This window comes from Leucopleurus acutus, assembly GCF_964270905.1.
Source record: "Leucopleurus acutus genome assembly, chromosome: 8".
NCBI lineage: Eukaryota > Metazoa > Chordata > Mammalia > Artiodactyla > Delphinidae > Leucopleurus > Leucopleurus acutus.
The window spans coordinates 18,482,143-18,505,858 of record NC_139151.1 but is presented as its reverse complement, the minus strand read 5'-3'; the positions used below and the strand labels follow the sequence as shown (position 1 = coordinate 18,505,858).

Below are 23,716 nucleotides of genomic sequence, written 5' to 3'. Positions count from 1 at the left end.
TCTTGCCCTTTATGGCAATGTTTTTCAACTACTTTAGCATGAGGTGATTAAAAACCTGAGGTGGAAACAAGCTGCCTAAGAAAACAAAGGGGAGATTTAGAAGGAAGCCCCCAGAAGCATGTAAGACCAGGGAGAGTGGATACCAGATAATGCATATATGTGTGCATGCGTGCGTGCGTGTGTGTGTGTGTGTGTATCTGAGAGAGATTTAGAGACCAGAATTCATCAGAAGGCAACAGAAAAAAAGTGTGTCTTAGGGTAAACAGTCACTAAAACCTTACTACACCTGCTGAGCCCTCCATGAGAGAAAAGGCTCAGAGCCCTGATGTGACTCCAAATGAAAGAGTTCATCTGAGAGTCAGGAACCAGGAGTTCTTTCCTGCCTCGCCCAGTTCAGCTCTCTGCTTTGGGGAGGACAGTTGTTTCTGATTTCTAATAGAACATATGATGGAATTTCCTGGAAACCCAGAAGAGAGCAGTTGTACAGAACATAACCCTATTCTGGAAAAGTACTGAGGAGGAACCTAGGTATACACAGCAATTTATATTTATTTGATTTTTTAACGTGTGATTATTTCTCCTGTCCTCTCTTACAAGATTCTTGCTTTGTTTCCAAATGCTGTAGCTCGTAAATTACTGCTGATGTTGATGTTTATCTTGGTTTTCTGGGTCATTTACTTCTCTTCCAAAGACCTTGAAAAGGTAGGAATTGTTTCCTTTTTCAGAATTTCAGAAAGGGTGACTTTGAATGCTCAGTGTGATCAGTGCAAGAATTAAAAGTTAAAAGCATGTTATCTTAGCAACAGATGTGGATGAGAGGGCCCTCTGTTCAGCAGTTATTCCTTTGACACTATGTATTCTATTATTTTTTTTTTAGTGGCAGGTGGATTTACTGCTGTCTCTGTAGTGTCTGGCCCTGCTAACCATCCCTTCTAAACATTCTCTCCGACCTTGGCCTCTGAGCCTCCAATCCAATTAAATCTCTGTGTCAGCCCCTGCTTTTTTCACAGGGTTTTGAAAAATCCTTTACATAGTTCAGTTCACATTTTTTGATTTTCCCTTTCTGCAGTCTTTTAAAAAAACTGATTTTGCTTTATTTTCTCCTCTTCTCAACCATTTAGTACAAATCCAATCTTTCGAAAATTCTGCTTTCATCATCTTCTTGACCTGATCAAAAACTTTCGCCAATGGCTTTCACAGATGGTAGCGCTGAGGAGATCAACTCCTTAGTTAGCCATTCAACCTTCCTCTAAATTTGAACCCAACTTCTTTTCAAAGTATCTATTTCACCTTTGTCTAATACAAACCCTCAGCTACAAACAAGAAGGACCACAAATCTAGGATGTTCAGACAATGATGTGAACTGATAAATAGTAGAGCTCTCAAACCACAGCTCAGAAGCTTTCTCTCTGTGAGCCCTCTCTGTAAATATGTGTTTTCTAGATTTCTTCCATCAATCCTCTTCTCGTTCATGCTTGTACCCTTTAATTCATAGGCTCAGGTCCCACCCACCAACAATATTAGTGTTTCTTAAAGTGAGGTCTGGACACTCTCTGCACTGGAACACCTGTGTTTGTGCATGTGTGTGTAAAATGCAGATTCCTGTGCCCTACTCCAGAGCTACTAAAAAGAAATCTTTGGACTTGAGACTAAAATAATGAAGTTTTGAAAACTCTAATCAGAAAAGATACATGCACCCCGATGTCCATAGCAACACTGTTTACAATAGCCAAGACATGGAAGCAACCTAAGTGTCCATCCACAGATGAATGGATAAAGAAGATGTGGTACATTTATATAATGGAATATTACTCAGCCATAAAAAAGAATGAAATAATACCATTTGCAGAAACCTGGACAGACCTAGTGTTTATCATACTAAGTTCACTTTAGCAAGTCAGACAGAGAAAGACAAATATTATATGATATCATTTATTTGTGGAATCTAAAAAAATGATACAAATGAAGTTATTTACAAAACAGAAATAGGCTCACAGGCATAGAAAACAATCTTATGGTTACCAAAGAGGAGAGTGAGGTCGGGGGTGGGGTAAATTAGGAGTTTGGGATCAACAGATACACACTACTATATATACAATAGAGTGTCCAGTGGTTAAGACTCTGCACTTCCACTGCAGGGGGCACAGGTTTCATCCCTGGTCGGGGGACTAAAGATCCAGCATGCCGTGTGGCGCAGCCAAAAAAAAAAAAATAGATAAACAGCAGGACCTACTGTACAGCACAGGGAACTATATCAATATCTTGTAATAATCTATAATGGAAAAGAATCTGAAAAAGAATATATATATATAACTGAATCACTTTGCTGTACACCAGAAACACAACATTGTAAATCAACTATACTTCAATAAAAAAATAAAATGATCAAGTTTTAACAAGTCCCCCAGCTGATTCACACGTCCACTGAAGTTTGAGAATCACTGCCTATGTACTTCCAGAGCTGAGATCTCTTCTGTGCCCCACTATTCAATACGTTCATTGGTTATCTCAACCTCAGTTCCACTAGTGTTACCAACACAAAGAAAAGCACACTGAGTTAATGCTCCTCTTCAAAACCCTCCTTGGCAAAACAGGATCACACAGAAACAAATTCTCTGCTCTTTCTCTCTCTCTCCTCTGTTGCCACAGCCCATTAGTCAACCAAGCCAAAACTCTCTCCACAAGCAATCAGCCGCTAATCTCACAAATTCTACCTCCTAAATCTTTCTCAAATCTATCCGTTTATCTCCATCCCCAGAGTCTTGCTTTAGTCCAGTCCTTTGTCATTTCTCATCTATGGTGTGGAAATAGTCCTCTAATTAATTTCCCTGGCTCCCAGTCTAGGCCTGCTCTAATCATTCATTCAGCAAACCTTTGTTGAGTATAGATTGTGTGTCAGGACTGAACTAGGTATTAGGGATACAGAGATATAGGACATCATCTTTATGTTCAGGAGTCTAAGATTATATTTCTAAAATAAAAATGCCATGCTCCCCACTTCAGTGGGAACATGGCAGGGCCCAGACTTCCTGGCACAGTGTCTCGGTCAGGCATTTTTATTAAAGGGTACAGAAAGCCTGGCCCACAGCATTCTTGCACTGGCTGTTTCCTCTGCCCGTTCTTCCTCCAGGTTTTCACATGGCTAACACTCTTCCTTCAGGTTTTTGCTCAAATGTCATCCTCTTTATTTAGCACTAGAAACAGCCCCCACCCTACCTCTTAGTGTTTCCCTCATTCTGCTTGACTTTTAACTTTCTAAAATACTATATAATTTACTTATTTATGTTCATTGATTATTGTCTATCTTGACCTGCTATAAGGTGATCTCCATAAGGGAAGGATTTTTATCTATATTTATTTGTTGGTATATCCCAAATGCCTAGAACAATGGCTGGCACATAGTAGGTGCCTAATAAATAACTGGTAAATTACAAAATAAGGACTGTTCAGTGATCCAGGTGAGAGGTAATGGTGACCTGAAATAAGGTGCTAACAATGAGGTTGGAGAAAAGTCAATGAATTTGAGATAGAATTGACAGAAATAGATTGACTGTGGTGAGGGGGTGAGGAGGTGGAATTAAGAGGGAATTATTCTAGATATGTACAAGTACATGGCTGGTGATGCCATTCACTGAAGTATAGAACAGAGTAGGGGAAGTAGTTTTGGGGAAAAAAAGTAAGTTTAGATATGAACAGTTTATGTTTGAGGTACTTTTATGTCATCTAAATGGAAATGTTTCTTCAGTGGACTTGAATATAGAAATTTGAAGCTAAGAAAGACGTGGTTTAGGAAAATGGATTTAGGAATCATCAGAATATAAATGGCAACTTAACTCATTGGTGTCTGTGACAATTCCTTGAGTGAGCTACAGAATGAAAAGAAAAGGACCTACTGTATAGCACAGGGAACTCTACTCAATTCTCTGTAATGGCCTATATGGGAAAAGCATATAAGAAAGAGTGGATATATGTATATGTATAACAGATTCACTTTGCTGTACACCTGAAACTAACACAACATTGTAAATCAACTATACCCCAATAAAAATTTAAAAAAGAAAAAAAAGTTGTTAGTATTATTGCCCTGAAGAACAAAAAAAGCACTGGTCTGAGAAGTGACTGGTAGGAAAGAAAGTGATTGACGAGAACTCCTGAGAAGTTTAACTGGGTAGGGATAGGAAATAAGCAAAAGTTAGTAGAGCAGTTCTTTTTTTAATATGAGAGATACGTGAATGCATTTAAATTCTTATGGAAAGAAGTTAACAGAAAAAAATTGGAAGCAGAAAAAAATGCTATGGTACAATTAAGTAGGGCAGGGTGACAGAAAGTTGAATTGTCATATGACTACTTTTTTAGATTTCTAAAGCTGAGGTTAAGGATCAAAAACAATTAGGTATTAGAGGAGTTGCCTCCTGGACATTGAGGACTACTTGGAGGATATCAGGATTTTTAATGATGAAGACTATAAGTCAGTTTCTTCAAAATTTTCAGGCAATGAGTAGAAGGTACCAATGACTAGAAAATGATGGATAAGATTATGTAGTAATTAGTGATATTTGGTCAGATGTATCATGGAAAACAAAAGATCTTAGAGTTTTCTGAAAAATACTGTATGTATCAGTGTCTATATATATGTAATATATACGTATTTGAATTATATATTTATATTTATATATATTTACTATATATTTATCTCTAATATATATTTGAAATATATATACCCCTAATATTTATATTTGAAAAAAATATATTTGAAACAGGTTGTTAAAAGAATGAGGCAACTGGGCTAAGAGAAATTGAGCATTGAATCCTGATCTACTATTATTGAATTATTATTGAATCCTGCTACTACTATTTTAAAGAGACTTTCCCCTTTATATGACTCATTTTAAGGGTCAGGCACAAAATTATTTGTTTTTCTTCACTCATATTTATGGTTCATATACTGTGTGGTTCCATTGCATAATATTCTTGAAATAATGGAGGAATGGCAAACAGATAAATGGTTTTCAGGGGTTAAGGGATTAAGGAGGGGTGGGCCTGGAAAGGAAGTAAGTGTGACTAAAAAGTGATACATGAAGGAGGCTGGTGGTGATGGAAATGTTCAGTATCTTGACTATATTCAGTGTCAATATGCGGGCTGTGATATTTTACTACAGTTTTACAAGACGTTATCACTGTGGAAACTGGATAAAGGGTATATAGAGTCTCTCTATTATTTCTGACAACTGCATGTGAATTTACAATTGTCTAAAAATAAAAAGTTTAGGTTGTCCCTCATTGCTATACTACTGCTCAAGTTAAAAATCTCATTACACACTGAATCTTACACAAACCATATTTCCCTTAGGAGTTTAGAACCTCAGGTGGTGGGCAGCTTGCCTTTATCAGACCTTGTCCAAATGTTCCTGCCTGATCTCAGGTGCCACAAGAATTCTAGGGAAACACATTAGGTTTCCCACTCAGGCTGAGAAACCTTCTTGCCCCATTTGTCTGGCTGAAGGACCAAAAGTAGGGATCCCATAGAATGGGAAAGGTTTGGGGAAATTGCAAAGACAAAGCTCAAAAGAGTTATCCCATAAAGTGGTGGATGAACTTCTGGGCTCAACTCTGAGTTTAGCATGTGTCACTCTTACCCTAAATAGCACACTGAAGGCTTAGGGAATTCAGTTACAGACTGGACCATTGCCCAGGTCCCAGACTGACCACTGGATGTTACATGCATGGGACAGATTCAAACAGTACAGCCAAAGGTTTTGAGAACTGAACAGACCTTGAAACTAGAGCTCACAAAAGGTGGGTTGGAATTTATGGCTTTAACCTAACTAGATCGATTGCCTGATTTAAAAAAATCAACATTATCTTTAGGGTTTAAACAAGATCCAGGATCTCATAGCACAGTAGTTAAAATATCCAAATATAAGCCAAAACTATTCAGCATATGAGGAAAATTACAACTTGCAGGAGAATAAGCAAAGTCACCAACCCTGAGATAATGTAGATGTTGAAATTATCAAAAACTTTAAAACAGTAGTTATAATTGTATTAGTTTTCTACTGTTGCTGTGACAAATTATCACAAACTTGGTGGCTTACATGATACAAATGTATTGTCTTATGTTTCTTGAGGTCAAAATTCCAGAATGAACCTCACTGGGTTAAAATCAAGGTGCTGGCCGTGTGCACACCCTTCTGGGCACTCTACGGGAGAGTTCATCTCCTTGCTTTTTCTAGCTTCTAGAGCTCGTCTGTTTTCTCTGGCTCCTCCATCTTCAAAGCCAGCAATTTTGGGCCAAGTTCTTCTCACACCACCATCTCTTTGGTTCTCCCTCTTCTGCCTCTCTTTTTTACTTTTGAGGACTCTTGTGGTTACTTTTGACCCACCTGGATAACTCAGAATAATTCAGTATTCCCTATTTTAAGGTCAGCTGATTAACAACCTTAACTGCACCTTTGATTTTAATTTCCTTTTGCCATGTAACCTAACAGATGCATAAGTTTTGTGCAATAGAAACACAGATACCTTATTCTTTTTCCTCAATAGGTAGGATTTTTTTCTCCCTCTGGCTTCTATCATGATTTTTCTGTTTGTCTTTGATTTTCTGTAGTTTGAGATGATATGCTTAGGTGTAGATTTTTTAAATTATTTATCATCTGTGGTGTTTTCTGAGTTTCCTGGGTCTATGGTTTGGTGTTTGTTATTAATTTTGGATAATTCTCAGCCATTATTATTTCAAATATTTCTTCTGTTCTTTTCTCTCTTTTTTGCTTCTGATGTTTCCAGTATGTGTATGTTATACTTTTTGTATTTGTCCCATAGTTCTTAGGTGTTCTATTCCTTTTTGCCTTTGCTTTTCAGTTTAGGAAGTTTCTACTGACATACCTTCAAGCTCACTGGTTCTTTTCTTGGCTGTGTTTAGTCTACTAGCAAGTTCATCAAAGTCATTCTTTGTTTCTCTTACAGTGTTTTTTATTTCTAGCATTTCTTTTTGATTCTTTCTTAGAGTTTCCATATCTCTGCTTACGTTACCTATTTGTTCCTGTATGGTGCCCACTTTTCCCATTAGAACCCTTAGCACATTAATTATAGATTTTTTAAAAATAAATTTATTTATTTATTTATTTTTGGCTGTGTTGGGTCTTCACTTCTGTGCGAGGGCTTTCTCTAGTTGCGGCGAGCGGGGGCCACTCTTCATCGCAGTGCACGGGCCTCTCACTATCGTGGCCTCGCTTGTTGCGGAGCACAGGCTCCAGACGTGCAGGCTCAGTAGTTGTGGCTTACGGGCCCAGTTGCCCCATGGCATGTGGGATCTTCCCAGACCAGGGCTTGAACCCATGTCCCCTGAATTGGCAGGCAGATTCTCAACCACTGCGCCACCAGGGAAGCCCTGTTATTTTTAATTCCTGGTCTGATAATTCCAAAGTCTCTACTATAGCTGAGTCTGGCTCTGATGTCCATATTATTGCTTCAGACTGTGTGTTTTTTTTTGTTTGTTTTTTGCATGCCTTGTAATATTTTATTGAAAGTTGGACATGATCTATTGGGTAGCTGGATTTGGGTATTTTCCTTCCCTCAGGTTGGTTAGGCTTTGGTAAACCCAAGTAATTTAAGTTCTGGTGAAATAGTTTCCCTAGAGGGCAAAGCTTGTTAAGGAGAAGAGAGCATTCCAGGTGTATTTCAAGATCATTATAGAAGAATTAAAAAGAGAGAAAACAAATAAAAAGGCAGCCCTAAGTCAAAACATATCAATAAATACATTAAATATAAGTAGTCCAAACATACCAATTTAAAGACAATGACTCAGAATGGATTAAAAAAACAGTGACCCAACCATAAATTATTTATAATACACCCATTTTAAATACAAGTAGGCTAAAAGTAAAATGATAGAAATAGATATGCCATGAAAATATCAACCAAAATAATGCTTGTATGGATTTACTAATAACAAAGTAGATTTCAGAAAAAGAAAAACTACCAGAAGTAAATAGGATCATTACATAATGATAAAAGAATAAATTTATCCGAAATTTATAAACACCATACATTTGTATACATCTGACAGCTTCAAAATATTTCAAGAAAAGCACATAAAAATGAAAGAAAAAAGGACAAATCCAAAGTTAAGTTGTTGACTCCTACATTGCTCTCAGTAATTGATAGAACAAGTAGACAGAAAGTCAGTGTAGTGGGTTGAAAGGTGGCCCTCCCTTCCAGAAGATATGTCTACCTGAAACCTCTGAATCTAACCTATTTAGAAAAATACTCTTTGCAGATGTAATTAAGTTAAAGACCCTGGGATGAGATCATCCTGGATTAGGGTGGACCCTAAAGCTAATGACAAGTATCTTTTTAAAAGAGGAGAAGGGAGAAGACACACAAGGGGAAGGTGATATGAAGATGATGGCAGAGATTGCTGTGATGCATCTATAGGTCAAGAATAGAAAGGATTGCTAGCATCCACCAGAAGCCAGGAGAGAGGCATGGAATATACTCTCCCTCAGAGCCTCCAGAAGGAATCATCTCTGTTGACATCTTAATTTTAGAATTCTGGCCTCCATAACTGTGAGATAATAAATTTATGTTGTTTTAAGCCACCAAGTTTGTGACAATTTGTTTTGGCTTCCCTAGGAATCTAATACAGTCAGCAAAAATATAGAAGAACTAAGGAATACAATAACTGGATCTGCTTGACGTTTATATAACATTTCACCCCACAGCAGCAGAATACATGATTTTTTCAGTGCACATGAAACATTCATCAAGACAGAACACATCTAGAGGCATACAACAAACCTTAACAGAATTTAAAATAATTGAAATTACACAAAGTGGTTTTTTTTTTTTTTTTTTTTTTCGGTACGCGGGCCTCTCACTGTTGTGGCCTCTCCCGTTGCGGAGCACAGGCTCCAGACGTGCAGGCTTGGTGGCCATGGCTCATGGGCCCAGCTGCTCTGTGGCATGTGGGATCTTCCCAGACCCCCTGCACCAGCAGGCAGACTCTCAACCACTGCACCACCAGGGAAGTCCCAAAGTGTGTTTTTTGACATAATGAAATTACACTGGAAATCAGGAACAGAACAATAATTGGTAAATCTCTCAACATTTGGAAATTAAATGTCACACTTCTATATAATCAACGAATCAAATAATAAGTTTCAAGGGACACTAAAGAACATTTTGAACTAAACAAAAATGGCAATATAACATTAATATTTGTTGTACACAGCTAAAGCAGTACTTAGAGTGAAATTTATAGCATTAAGTGGTTGTTCTAAAAAAGAAGAAAAGTACCAAATCAATAATCGAATTTTCCACCTTAAAGAACTATAAAAAGCAAGCAGAAAGAAGGAAATAATAAATATTGATATTACAGTAGAAATCATTAAAATTGAAAACAGAATACAATAGAGAATACAATAGAGAAAATCAATAGAACAAAAGTTGGTTCTTTAAAATGATTATTAGAATTGATAAAACTTTAGCCAAACCTATAAAGAAAAAAAAAAAAGAGAAGGCATAAATAACCAATATCAGAATTGACAAATGGAAGTCACAGACATTAAATGATGATACAGGAAAACCACAAAAAACTTTATGAATATAAATTTGAAAACTTAGATGAAATGGATGAATACCTTAAAGACCACAAACTACCAAAAGTCACCCAAGAATAATTAGATGTTTTGAATAGTCCTAAATCAATTAAATAAATAGAATTCATAGTTAAAACTCTTCTGAAAAAGAAGTATCTAGGCTCAGATAGTTACATGGGAAAATTCTATCAAATATTTAAAAAATAAATAACACAAATTTTACACAATCTCTTTTTCCAAAGGATAGAAGAGAAAGGAAAGCTCTCAAATTATTTTATTAGGCCAGCATTATCCTAACGCCAAAACCAAAGACAGTACAAGGAAATAAAATAACAGACCAATATTCCTTATGAACATAGGTGCAAAAATTCTTAACAAAATACTAGCAATTCAAATATAGCAATATATAAGAAGAATAATATACCATGACCAACTTGGTTTTATTCCAGGAATACAATTGCTGGTTCAATGTTTTAAGTATAATCAACCATGTCAACAGGCTACAGAAAAAGAAATACCTGATCATATCAATTTATACAGAAAAAATTATTTGACAAAATTCACAGTCATTTGTGACAAAACCTTTAGGAAGCTTGGAATGAAAAAGAGCTTCCTTAATTCATTAAAGGACATCCATAGCAAATATATAGCTAACATCATTCTTAATGGTGAAAGATTGAATACTTTATTCTTGAGATCGTAAAGAAGGCAAGGATGTCCCTTTTCACCACTTCTGTTTAATGTCGTACTGGAAGAGCTAGCCACTGAAGTAAGAGAAGGAAAACGAAGTAAAGCACATGTAGGTTGGAAATGAAGAGCTAAAACTGTCCCTATTTGTAGATGACATGATTGTCTACATAGAAAATCCCAAAGAACCTACAAAAACATTTCTACAAGTACTATGCAAGTTTATCAAGGTCATAGGATATAAGGTCAACATAAAATTCAATTGTATATCTATATATTGTATTTTCAGCAATGAAAAATTAGAAATAAACCATTTACAAGAAATTAAAAAGTGAAATCCTGAGATAAAATTCTAACAAAATGGGGCAGAATCTGTAGTCTGAAAACTACAAAATGCTGATGAAAAAAAAATATAGACATATAAATGGAGAGACATATTGTGTTCACGGATTGGAAGACTCAATATTTAATATCTTAACTGTCTCTAAACTACAGATTTTACACAATTTGAAACAAAATCTTCACAGGAATTCTTGTTGATCTAGACAAGATGATTCTAAAATTTATATGGAAAAGCAAGGGAACTAGCATAGACAAAACAAGTTTTAAAAAGAAGAATAAAGTTGGAGGCCACACTAAAAAATTTCAAGACTTACTATAAAGCTACAATAGTTGACACAGTACAGAATTAATGAAGGGATGGATACAAAGACGAGTAAAACAGAATAGAAATTCCAGGAATGTAGCCATACAAATATGGCTACTTGATTTTTGATGAATGTAGAAAGGCAATTCAATGGAAAAATGAAAATTTTACAATATATTTAGAACAATCAGCCATCTGTATGGTAATAAATGAATATCAACCTAAACCTCACAGCTTATACAAAAATTAACTCAAGTGGATGAGAGATCTAAATATAAAGTCTAAACCCACAAAAGTTTTAAGGAAAATAGAAAATCTTAACAACCTGTGGTTAGATTTCTTAAGTATAAAACTAAAAATGCAACCCATAAAATTAAAAAGTGATAAATGGGACTTCATCAAAATTAAAACATTTTCCTTTGTGAAAGACACTGTTGAGAGAATGAAAAGACAAGCTACAGACTGGGAGAAAATATTTGCAAATCACACAATCAACAAAGCACTTGTATCCATAATATACAGTGAACCCTTGAATAACATGGGTTTGAACAGCACAGGTCCACTTACATGAGGATATTTTCAATAGTAAACATGACAGTACTACACGATCTGCTGTTGGTTGAATCTATGGATGTGGAACCAAGGATGTGGAGGAATTGCATATACCAAGGGCTGACTGTAAGTTATACTCGGATTTTGGATTGTGTGGAGGATTGGTACCCCAGCCCCCGCATTGTTCAAGGGTCAACCGTATAAGAAACTCTCAAAATTCAACAGTAAGAAAGCAAACAATTCAATTAACAATTGGGCCCCAAAACTTGAATAAATCCTTTACCGAAGAGGATATATGGCTAGCAAATAAGCAAATTAAAATATATATAATCAATATGCTTTGCCATTAAGGAAATCCAAATAAAAACTGACGAGCTGTCCCTATGTACCTAGTAGAATGGCAAAAAATGCAACTAAAGAAAACCCTGCAATATCAACTGCTGGTAAGAATGTGGAACTCCTGGAACTCTCATTGCTGGTGAGAATGCCAAAAAATATAACCACTCTGGAAAACAGTCTGGCTGTTTCTTGTAAAGTTAAAGATACACCTACTTACCATATACCCTTGTAATTCCCACTCAGGTATTTCCTGTAGAGCAGGTCTCTCAACTGTAGAACTATTGATATTTTGGTCCAATCAGTTTTTGTTGTTGGGGGCTGTCCTGTGCATTGTCAGATAATGCACCTTGACTTCTACCCACTAGATGATAGTAGCAACTCTTCAGCCTCCCCACCCCCCAACAAACTCCCACTCTGCTTTAGTTGTGACAATCAAAAATGTCCCTCAGAGATAGCCAAAAATCATATGAAAAGATGCTCAACATCATTAATTATCAGAGAAATGCAAATCAAAACTACAATGAGGTATTACCTCACATTGGTCAGAATGGCCATCATCAAAACGTCTACAAACAATAAATGCTGGAGAGGCTGTAGAGAAAAGAGAACCCTCTTACACTGTTGGTGAGAATGTAAATTGGTAACAGCCACTATGGAGAACAGTATGGAGGTTCATTAAAAAACTAAACATAGAGCTACCATATGGTCCAGCAATCCCACTCCTAGGTATATATCCAGAGAAAACCATAATTTGAAAAGATAAATGCACCCCAATGTTCATTGCAGCAGTATCTACAATAGCCAGGACAGGTAACCAACCTAAATGTCCATCAGTGGATGAATGGATAAAGAAGATGTGGTACATATATACATTGGAATATTACTCAGCCATAAAAAGAACCAAAAAATTCCACTTGCAGCAGCAAGGATGGACCTAGAAATTATCATACTAAGTGAAGTAAGTCAGATGGAAAAAGACAAATATTATATGATATCACTCATATGTGGAATCTAATTTTTTTTAAAAATGATATAAATGAACTTGTTTACAAGACAGAAATAGACTCACAGATTTCAAAAACAAACTTACGGTGACCAAAGGGGAAATGTGGAGGGGAGGGATAAATTAGGAGCTAGGGATTAACATACACACACTACCATATATAAAATAGATAACCAACAAGGACCTACTGTATAGCACAGGGATATTCTGTAATAACCTATATGGGAAAAGAATCTGTAAAAGAATGAATATATGTATATGTATGACTGAATCACTATGCTGTATGCCTGAAACAACACAACATTGTAAATCAACTGTACTCTAATAAAATTTAAAAAAAATAAAATGAAGAAAAAAAAAAACTCCCCCAGCAAAACTCCCCAAACCCAAAAATGTCCCTCAGGCATTGCCAAAGCTTCCCTTCAGGGCAAAATCATAGAGCAATGAGAACTCATATTCACACAAAACCTGTGCATGAATGTTCATAGCAGCTCTATTCATAATTGCCCCAAACTGGATACAGCCCAAATGTTCTTTAGTAAGTCAATTGATAAACAAACTCATACATCCATACAATGGAATGTTGCTCAGCAATGCAAATGAACAAACTACTGACACACAGCAATATGGACAAATCTCAAGGGCAATATGCTGATGGAAAGAAGCTGGTCTCAAAAGGTCACATAGGGACTTCCCTGGTGGCGCAGTGGTTAAGAATCCACCTGGGAATGCAGGGGACTCAGGTTCGATCCCTGGTCTGGGAAAATCCCACATGCTGTGGAGCAACTAAGCCCGTGAGCAACAACTACTGAGCCTGTGCTCTAGAACCTGCGAGCCACAGCTACTGAGGCCATGCACCACAACTACTGAAGCCTGCACTCCCTAAAGCCCACATGCCGCAACTACTGAGCCTGCGTGCCACAACTACTGAAGCCCTTGTGACTACAGCCCATGCTCCGCAACAAGAGAAGCCACTGCAATGAGAAGCCCACGCACCACAACGAAGAATAGCCCCTGCTCACCGCAACTAGAGAAAACCCGCGCACAGCAACGAAGACCCAACTGCAGCCGAAAAAAAAAAAATAGATCACATACATGATTCCATTTATGTGACATTTATGGAAAAAAGGTGAAACTATAGCTGTGGAGAATAGATCAGTGGTTGCCAAAGGTTAGGGGAGGAGGGAGCATGTTATTACAAAGGGCCAGTGTTTGGGGATGATGAAACTGGTCTCTTTTCTGATTGTGATGGTGCTTACACAAATCTAGACTGTGTCGAAACTCATAGAATTGTACATTAAACAAAGTCAATTTTACTGTATTTTAGTTAAATGAAACAAAACAAAAACAGCATATATACCTGAGGTCTGCTCACACCAGTTCCTGTCTTACCTAAATTTGGTGAATCTAGTTAGAATCAGGATGTACTTGAAAATGAGGTGATTGGAAACAAGACAGAGGTGTAGAATCTGCCCTTATCTCTCAACATCATGCCTTTCCATGACTCTTGCCTCTAACACTTCCTTTGTTACCCCAATGCCTTATGCAAAATACCAAGGTATGCTTGAACTAAAAAGAGAAATTGTATCCCAATTTCCAAAGAGATGATAGTTAGGGGTAGTTAAGGTTCTCATTCTGGAGTAAACAATTTTTAAAGAGCCAGGGATTTGCTATTTTTAAAAGGCACATCTGAAACTAAATAAGTTTATTCTATTATTATCTCTCAATGCAAATGTCCCATGTGTAAAGAACCCTACTTTAAGAGTGAGGAAATGAGGCTTCATCGAATGCATAATCACAAAAGTAGTAAATGGTGATACCAGGAATCAAAACTTACTGCTCTTTTTACGGTAGTATGTAATCACTGTATCAGGGTTGAAGGAGACGTTTTTATTTTCTAGGAATATCTCATGTCTTATTAAGCTATCTCTCCTGAGTCCTCAGCAACCTCACTCTCAGAATAATACTAAGCCTGGGTTCCAGCGTCTCAGGCATGACCTCTGGCTAGTGGAGAAGATCCCCACCTCTTTAACTTCAGAGTTTGTCTCCTCAATCATTAAGCACCCAGTGTTGGGAAGTGAATACTGAAAACAAGAATCCTAATAAAACCAAGAATAAACACACCTTAGCCCTGAGTAATCAGATGAAAACTCCGCTCTGGAAGTCCCATGTCAAGAAGGATAAGTTACAGTTCTTCAAAATTTTCCACAATGTCTTTATCATCTGTTAGCTTAGACTCTCCTTTAATTTGGTTGTTATTGGGATCTTTTTAACATAAGAACTTTAGGATATTTGTTTTTATAAAGAAATCAGGAAGCAGAATTGCATAGCTATAACTAATGAAAACCATTGTCAGAAAGAAGGAAACCAGGATGACTGATTCTGCTTATTAGTTTGTTCCTCAGAGCTGCTCCAAGCCCTTTAAATATTTAGGTTAGACTTTTTGCTCTTTTTTCTTTTCTTTTTGACATTAATTTCCTTCTTGACTCAAAGAATTGTTTTTGATGGAAGGTTAATGGTTCTGGACGTATGGCCACAGTTTACAGATATGTAGTAAAGATAAAGTTTTTTTTCTGAAAGGAAAAAAATCTCAGTGCCAAGAATAGCTCTGCCTAAAAATCCTCCTCTTCTCTATCTAGTAATATTCCTCTCATCTTTTGAGAATCAAATGTCATCAGCTGTGTGAAGCAATTCTTTTTAAAAAATTATTTATTTATTTGTTTATTTATTTATGGCTATGTTGGGTCTTCATTGCTGTGCATGGGCTTTCTCTAGTTGTGGCAAGCGGGGGCTACTCTTCATTGCAGTGCATGGGCTTCCCATTGTGGTGGCTTCTCTTGTTGCAGAGCACCGGCTCTAAGCATGCGGGTTTCAGTAGTTGTGGCACGTGGTCTCCGTAGTTGAGGCTCACGGCTCTAGAGTGTAGGCTCAGTAGTTGTGGCGCATGGGCTTAGTTGCTCCGTGGCATGTGGGATCTTCCTACACCAGGGCTCAAACCCGTGTCTCCTGCACTGGCAGGCAGATTCTTAACCACTGTACCACCAGGGAAGTCCCCGTGAAGCAATTCTTTAAGGAAAAAAAAAAGCTTTATTGAGATATAACTTACATAACATACTATTCATCTATTTAAAGTATATAATTCAATGATGTTGGGAACATTACATTATTAATTGTAAAAATTGTGGTTAAATATGACATAAAACTTTAACATTTTCACCATTTTAAAGTGTATAGTACAATGGCATTAATAACACTTATAATCACCACTATCTATTTCCAAAACATTTTCATTGCTCCAAATAGAAACTCTGTGACCATTAAACAATAATTCTCATTTTCCCCTCACGAAGCCATTTTTAACAGTCTGAGGCCAAGTTTGCAGCAATCTCTTTTAGATGCCCATGGAGTTCTACTTATATATCTTTCAAATTATTCACTTTTTGTAATAATAAGTTTACACATTTGTTCCTTTCACTAGATTGGTTTTTATGGGTATATAATCATATCAGCTGCAAATAATAATTGTGTACTTCCTTTCATAATTAATCAGAAATAATTAGTTAAATTAAAATTATTATTAAGATCAGTAAAGAGGGCAAAGAGTATCTTTACCATAAGAACCAGTAGAGTAGATCTTTCTATCCACTTGATTGAATCTAGATAGACAAAAGAATGACAAAATCCAGTCATATAAAATATGAAAAACTGATTCTAAAGTTTGTATGGAGAGGCAAAACCCCCAGGGTAGGCAAATCAATTTTAAAGAACAGAGTCAGAGGACTGACACTACCTGACTTCAAGAATTACTATAAAGCTACAGTAATCAAGGTAGTATGATATTATTGGTGAAAGAATGATGAACAAGTCAAGGGAACAGAAAAGAGACTCCAGAAACAGACCCACATAAATAAAGTCAGCTGATGCTTGACAATGGAGCAAAGACAGCCTTTTCAATAACTGGTACTGGAACAACTGGTCACCCATCCATACAAAAACAATAAATAAATCTAGACACAGAGCTTACACCCTTTCCAAAAATTAACTAAAAATGAATCATAGACCTAAATGTAAAATGCAAAACTATAAAACTTCTAGGAGATAACAAAGGAGAAAACCTAACTGACCTTGGGTATGGAGATGACTTTTTAGATATCATACCAAAGGCACAATCCATGAAGGAAATAATTCATAATCTGGACATCTTTAAAATTAAAAACTTGTGCTCTATGAAAGGCAAGGGAATGAGAAGAAAAGCTGCAGACAGAGAAAGTATTTGCAAAAGATACATCTGACAAAGAACTGTTATCCAAAATATACAAAGAACCCTTTTTTTCCCCTCTAGGATAATTTGGCACATTTTCATGTGAAAAAAAATTAGAAACCACTTGATACATATATAATACACACACACACATGGAAACTGAAGCATCTATCTGTAGAATCTGAAATATGAGCTTTTAGATAGGGCTGTAGCTGTAGATAGCACATCAGTTCCCACACTGAAAGATTCCCTTATTTATTTCAAAATTGCCGTGGGAAATGCTAGCTGTGCAATACTAACCATCTCCTGAGGGAAGAGTCTACCATTGCTTAAACATGAAATTTATCTTTACTACACACATATCCTTTGCCAAACCCATCTGAAAAGCTATTTATTTGGAAGGTTTATTTGATCAATCTACTTTGTAGCCAAAACACCTTCTAGTCCTGCAGTCAAATTTTGGAGCATATTTTCAAGCAGAACTGGATTCCATACGTTAAAAGATAAATATGAACTAAAACTTAGTAAAACAACCCATAGTAACCACATCAAGATGAAAGTTTCACTGCTAAGCTACGTCAAAATTATACTTATGTAAAAGGCACAAAATACATATATATTAAAAATTTATGGTCAAAATAAACCAGCTAAGCTGTTTAATTTATTCCCTTCTTGTCAACCAAAGAACTTCTCTAGTGTGTAGTACAATTTAGTGGTTAAGACTACAGGTTCTGGAGCCTACCTCCCTGCTTTTGAATCACACTTCCCACCACTTACTAGCTCTGCATCCCTGGCCAAGTTATTTAACTTTCTCAGGGCCTCAGTTTCACTTTCTGTAGAAGAGGGGAAGCAGTTCTACTAGTTTCATAGCGTTGTTGTGAGGATAAATTAGAAAATACAATTAAAATGGTTAGAAAAGCATCAACGCATAGAAAACATTTGTTAATCATTATTGTTAATAATACAGTAATTTTTCATTTTATTTCCCAATTTCCATCTAAGTCTTCCAACTTAAAATATAAAATTGTTGTTAAGGGGAGATTGGGTGTCTTGCTTTTGTCTCCACATGTCTCCACAGCTAACACAATACAGGGTACATAGCATGGATTCACTACATATTTTATGGAAGAAGAAAGGGAGGGAAGGAAAAAAAGAGAAATGAAGGAAGGAGGGAGCAAAGGAGGGAAAAAAGAGGAGGGGAAGGGAGGGGAAAGGAGAAGAAAGGAGAGGAGAGAAAATAAAGGAGTAAAACTGAAAATGTATAGTCAGGAGTAGAAAACCAACAGTAATATGGCATGAGTTCATGTTTGGTAGTAGAACTCTCTTAATAATTTCACAGGTAACTTGATTGTTCTTTATCTAAATCTACTTACTTAATACTTTTGATATATATGTACGATCACAACTGTTTGAATACATTACAAGTGTGCTTTCTGGTTAACTTTCCAAATATTTTAAAGCATTTAGTTCATTTGGTTTATACACACACATTGAAAGGTATGAGGAAAAACACAGAATGAAGCATAAATTCATGTACACAGGCTAATTCAAAGTTAAGCTTTTAGACTTGTTTACCCTAAAACCCACTTCCGGCTTTCCGACAAATACAGCCTGAAGGCTGGTTGGATTGGTGAGGACTGAGGCAGCTTCTGGAATTTCTGAGCAGCTCTAGTCAGTACAAGATTGCTCCAGTAGTCTTCAGTTACATGGACAGTCTGCTGTGGCAAACAGATGTCTCACTATTGGATCCTCCAACCTGGCTCAGTGACCATATTATTGGGTTTGCCTTTGAGTACTTTGCCAACAGTCAGTTTCATGACTGCTCTGACAAGGTCTGCTTTATCAGTCCTGAAGTCAACAAGTTCATCAAGTGCACAGGCAACCCAGTTATTTAAAAAAAAAATTTCATAGGTAGATATTAACCAAACCATTAGGTGTTTAATTTGTTAATTTAAATATGCTATGATTTTAACAAGAAGTAACAAAATTGTTATTCTATTTCAGAGAAAAAAAAATTTTGGAAGCAATTATTCACCAGATAGTGAAATTATGATCATACATGATAATAAAAAAGGATGACAATAATGTAATAAAATGTAAAAATAAATTCAAAACATGTAATTATCCTGCTAATTTAACTAAATCTAATTAGAATGAATTTGGGTAGTCTAAGTGATCTAGTTTGGCTGACCAGATTTTTCCTTAATAAAATAGTCGATTTCTCTCTTCACTTTGTACCTGATAAACTTAGTACAAATGTACTTGTTTATAATTTGAAGTGATGTATTTTCATGATTTTCCAGTAGTGCTAATTCCTATAGAACAAATATGTTCTCAAAATATTTCTCCAATATTTTCTCAAAATTGATGGTGTATTTTTATCCACTAAATAAACATTTTCTTGTTTAAAAAAATAGAATTGAATACTTAGATAATGAAATTTTGGAGAACCGTCTAAGATTAGAAGCAATAGAATTATGTCACAAAGGAATTTTTCAGTGGTTTAACTATAAATTTAAATACTTTTAAAAATGTCAAGATATGAACTGATAAAATATTTTCTGCAAAATTGAGAGACTAAATGTTAAGATGTTTGTTATATAAAGAATTGATGTCAACCGAGAAATTTAAAAAACATTGAAATCAAAATAAAAAAATCAACAAAGGAAATACACCATATTGAAGAGAAGAGATATATTAGTAAAACCAGTGTTTGAGGGAAAATAAAGTTGAAACACACTAGTATTAAAATAAATGTAATTTAAAACAATAGTACGTCTCCATTTTCACCTGTCACATTTGCAAATAATTTATTTTATTTTTTAGCATCTTTATTGGAGTATAATTGCTTTACAATGGTTTGTTAGTTTCTGCTTTATAACAAAGTGAATCAGCTATACATACATATATATATATATATATATATATATATATATATATATATCTCCCCATATCTCCTCCCTCTTGCATCTCCCTCCCACCCTCCCTATCCCACCCCTCTAGGTGGTCACAAAGCACCAAGCTGATCTCCCTCAGCTATGTGGCTGCTTCCCACTAGCTATCTATTTTACATTTGGTAAAGTATATATGTCAATGATACTCACTTTGTCCCAGCTTACCCTTCCCTGTCCCCGTGTCCTCAAGTCCATTCTCTACGACTGCTTCTTTATTCCTGTCCTGCCCTTGCAAATAGTTTTAATGACAATGTTTTATAATTTAACCACCAGTATTTAAAGTGATGAATTTTGTAAGGGAGACTTAATTGAGATATCCAACTCCTTTCTCTTGGTGAGCAGACAGCTATCCAAACTCCTCAGTCAGAAAATGGATTTTGTATGACTCTTTTATTCAGGCAACAATCCAATTATTAGAATATGATATATGTGATGTTATATAATTGTTTTGGCATAACTAAATATCTTGTTCCAGAAAAATCTTTGACTATAGTTATGACAGGGGAAATAAGACACCTGGGCTTCAAGCCTTTCTGTATAAATATTAAACAGCAGTTGACTTAAAAAGCAAAACAAAGCCAAACACAAACAAGCCAATTAAGAAACAAACAGGGGTGGTTTCCAGACCCAGCTTCACCTATGTCATTTTAGGCCATGGCTAAACGTACTTCCATGGAGCTTGAGAGATTCCTGGGACCTGAACAGACTTAAATTGGTAGTAATATTTCCTCCAATTACCTCATTGTCCAGGTGAATTCATGGCATTCATTGTCAGCTAAACAAACTTTGGATATGACTAAATATGTCTCTCAGTACTCTTGTTAAGGAGTGTTATACATAACTCTTACACTTTGCTGCAATGATAAAAGAGACACTGGTGTGGCATGACAGCTAGTCTTACATATTGCTGGTGGCAATATAAACTCTTGAGAATATATTTGACAGTCAAGAAGAATAAAAATGTTTATATTTATACTTTGGTTGATTGATAACTTAATTCAATAATATATGATCTGGTACTTCCATCCCTAGGAATCCATCATAAGGAAGTAATCCATCATAAGGAAGTAATCCTGTACATGAAAAGTTGGAAAATATCCAAATGTGATGTAAAATGGAGATGAATAGCTATAATCCAATTGTCCAATATCATTGGCCACGCAACCCATTTTACATCCTCTTGATGGAGTATCATGTAATCATTAAAAATGATCATGAAAGTATGTAACAATATTAAAACGTTTATAAACCATGGTATTATCTGCAAAAAAGTATTAGAACTATATTTTTAGTATGATTACAACTAGATAAAATATATGTATAGAAGGAAAAAGAAAGGACATAATAATTAAAAAATACTATAAAGATAGCAAAGCTTATGTAGGATCATATTTTTTAAAATATGCTGTTTTCCATATTGTCTATAATATGGCTATATGATTTGCATAAAGAAAAATAGGCCAGATAAGGAGATGGTGAAGGGAAACACAAAAATCCAATCATTAAATAGTATATAATTATTCTATATATTTAATTTTTAAGCCAATGACTTCTAGAAGAAATCATCAGCTGGCAGCACAGGAAGTCACATTTCATGGAAATTAATCCTGTGATTCCAAAACTGAAAACTGGTTAGAATCCATTTTTGATATGTGATTGCATCTACTGAAATGTATGTAAACTAAACCATAATAATTTATGTTGAAAAACAAGCCATATTATTTGCTGATAATATAACCCTTTTCTCTTAGTACTTCAGTTCTTGTTCAGCTTGAGAAACCCTATCTCTCTGAATCATTGGAACACCTTCAGAAAGTCCTTCTACCCAGAAGCACCACTGGATCCAGAATTTTCACCAACAGAGACTGAGCTGAGAATAAAGGGGATCATGGAAAAGCTAGACCAGCTGATCCCACCCAGACCCTTCTCCCACGTGAGCTCCACCACCAGCGCCACACACAGTAAAGCCACCCTCCTCAGCCCTCGAGACACATACTGCAGGGAGGATCAGCTAGACGTCCTGCTGGAGGTGAGGGACCACTTGGGACGCAGGAAGGAATATGGCGGGGATTTCCTGAGGGCCAGGATGTCCTCCCCAGCCCTGAAGGCAGGCGCTTCAGGAAAGGTGACAGACTTCAACAATGGCACCTACCTTGTCAGCTTCACCCTGTTCTGGGAGGGCCGGGTGTCTCTGTCTGTCCTGCTCATCCTCCCCAGTGAAGGGGTGTCGGCTCTCTGGAGGGCAAAGAACCAAGGCTATGACAGGGTGATCTTCACAGGCCAGTTTGCCAATGGCACCTCCCATGTCAATACTGATTGCGCCCTGGTTTTAAATTCAAGTGCTGAACTGTGTGAGAACCTGCACTATCGCGACCAGGAAGCCTTCTACTGCGTGAAGCCTCCACGTGTTCCCTGTGAGGCACTGACCCACGTGACCACCAGGAATGCAAATATTTCCTATCTTGGAGAGAAAGAATGGATCATTTTCCGCAGGTAAACGGGCCTTCAAACACAATCATCAATACAAAGAGGGAGACTTAGTTTCAGAACAACACTGCCTAATAACTTTTCTTAATCAAGCTCCCTTATGTTGACTAGTTTATAATCAGAGATTCAGTGCAGATGGTAATATATTCACAGGGTCCCATACAGGTCACCTCTACAACTGTGGTTTTATTCATCCTGAGCTCTTTGCTAAAAGGAGTACAACCAATGAAGCAATTCATGTAGGTCTATAGTTCTCCAGAGTTTGTAATACTTCCAGATAGGAATTTTCTGGAGACCAGTATTTTCTATAATGTGTTCCATGGAATACCAATCCTATAGAGTGTTAATGGATGCTATGCAAAAACAAAAAAAAAGAACAACAACAACAAAATAAAACAAACAACAAACCCAAGGGGAAGGAATGCTATCATTATTTAGTCTACCTCACCCTTTACATCAAATGAATCACCAAATCCTGTGAATTGTACCTCCCAAGTATCTCCTGAACCAAGCCATTTCACTCTATTGCTGTTGCCTCTATCCTTGTATAAACTATCATTGTACCTCAATTAGGTTATTACAACAATCTCCAGAGATGTTTACTTTCTCACAGCCTTGTTTCCTTCCTATCCACTCCACACCCAGACTAATGTTTACTTTTACTTGCTCAAAACACTTAATATGATCCCATTGCTCTAAGGATGAAATCCAAACCCTTTAATGTGTTTACAAGGACTTACCTAGCTCTGAAGCCCCTTATCTCACCTTTCTGCTGCCTTGCTCTCTGTCAGTCAAATTGAACTCCTTTAATTTCACAAACGGACTGTGGTGTCTCTCAGCTCTGGCATTTCACAAGCCTTCATCTAAACATCATTTCCTCTATGTTTGGGTAAAATGCTAGTCTCATACTCTTCCACTGCATTCTATTCTTCCCCAATCATAATACTCATTACACTATTAAATTTCAAATACATATTTTATACCCTCTGTTAAATTGTAAGCTCTGTGAGGCAATAACTGTAACTATTTTTTCACCATTCATTCAATTTATAAATAGCACATTCTATATACCAGACACAGCTCTAGGTGTTGAGAATTTAACATTGTATTTGGGTAGAAAGACAACAAACCAATAAACAAATAGATTTGTAATATAAAGTCATCAGAATAAGAGATCTGAATGTGATGGTG

The 23,716-nt window shown here is 36.3% G+C and overlaps 1 protein-coding gene across 1 annotated transcript in view; it reads left to right on the top strand.

The window, feature by feature from the left end:
- Positions 1–23,716, top strand: part of LOC309964910 (NXPE family member 2-like) — a gene marked incomplete at both ends in the record, with an annotated part of 66,843 nt that overhangs the window by 36,147 nt on the left and 6,980 nt on the right. Inside the window, 2 exon segments of the mRNA XM_082844094.1 lie at positions 598–702; positions 21,798–22,531. Coding sequence (XP_082700220.1) covers positions 598–702; positions 21,798–22,531 — 839 coding nt within the window.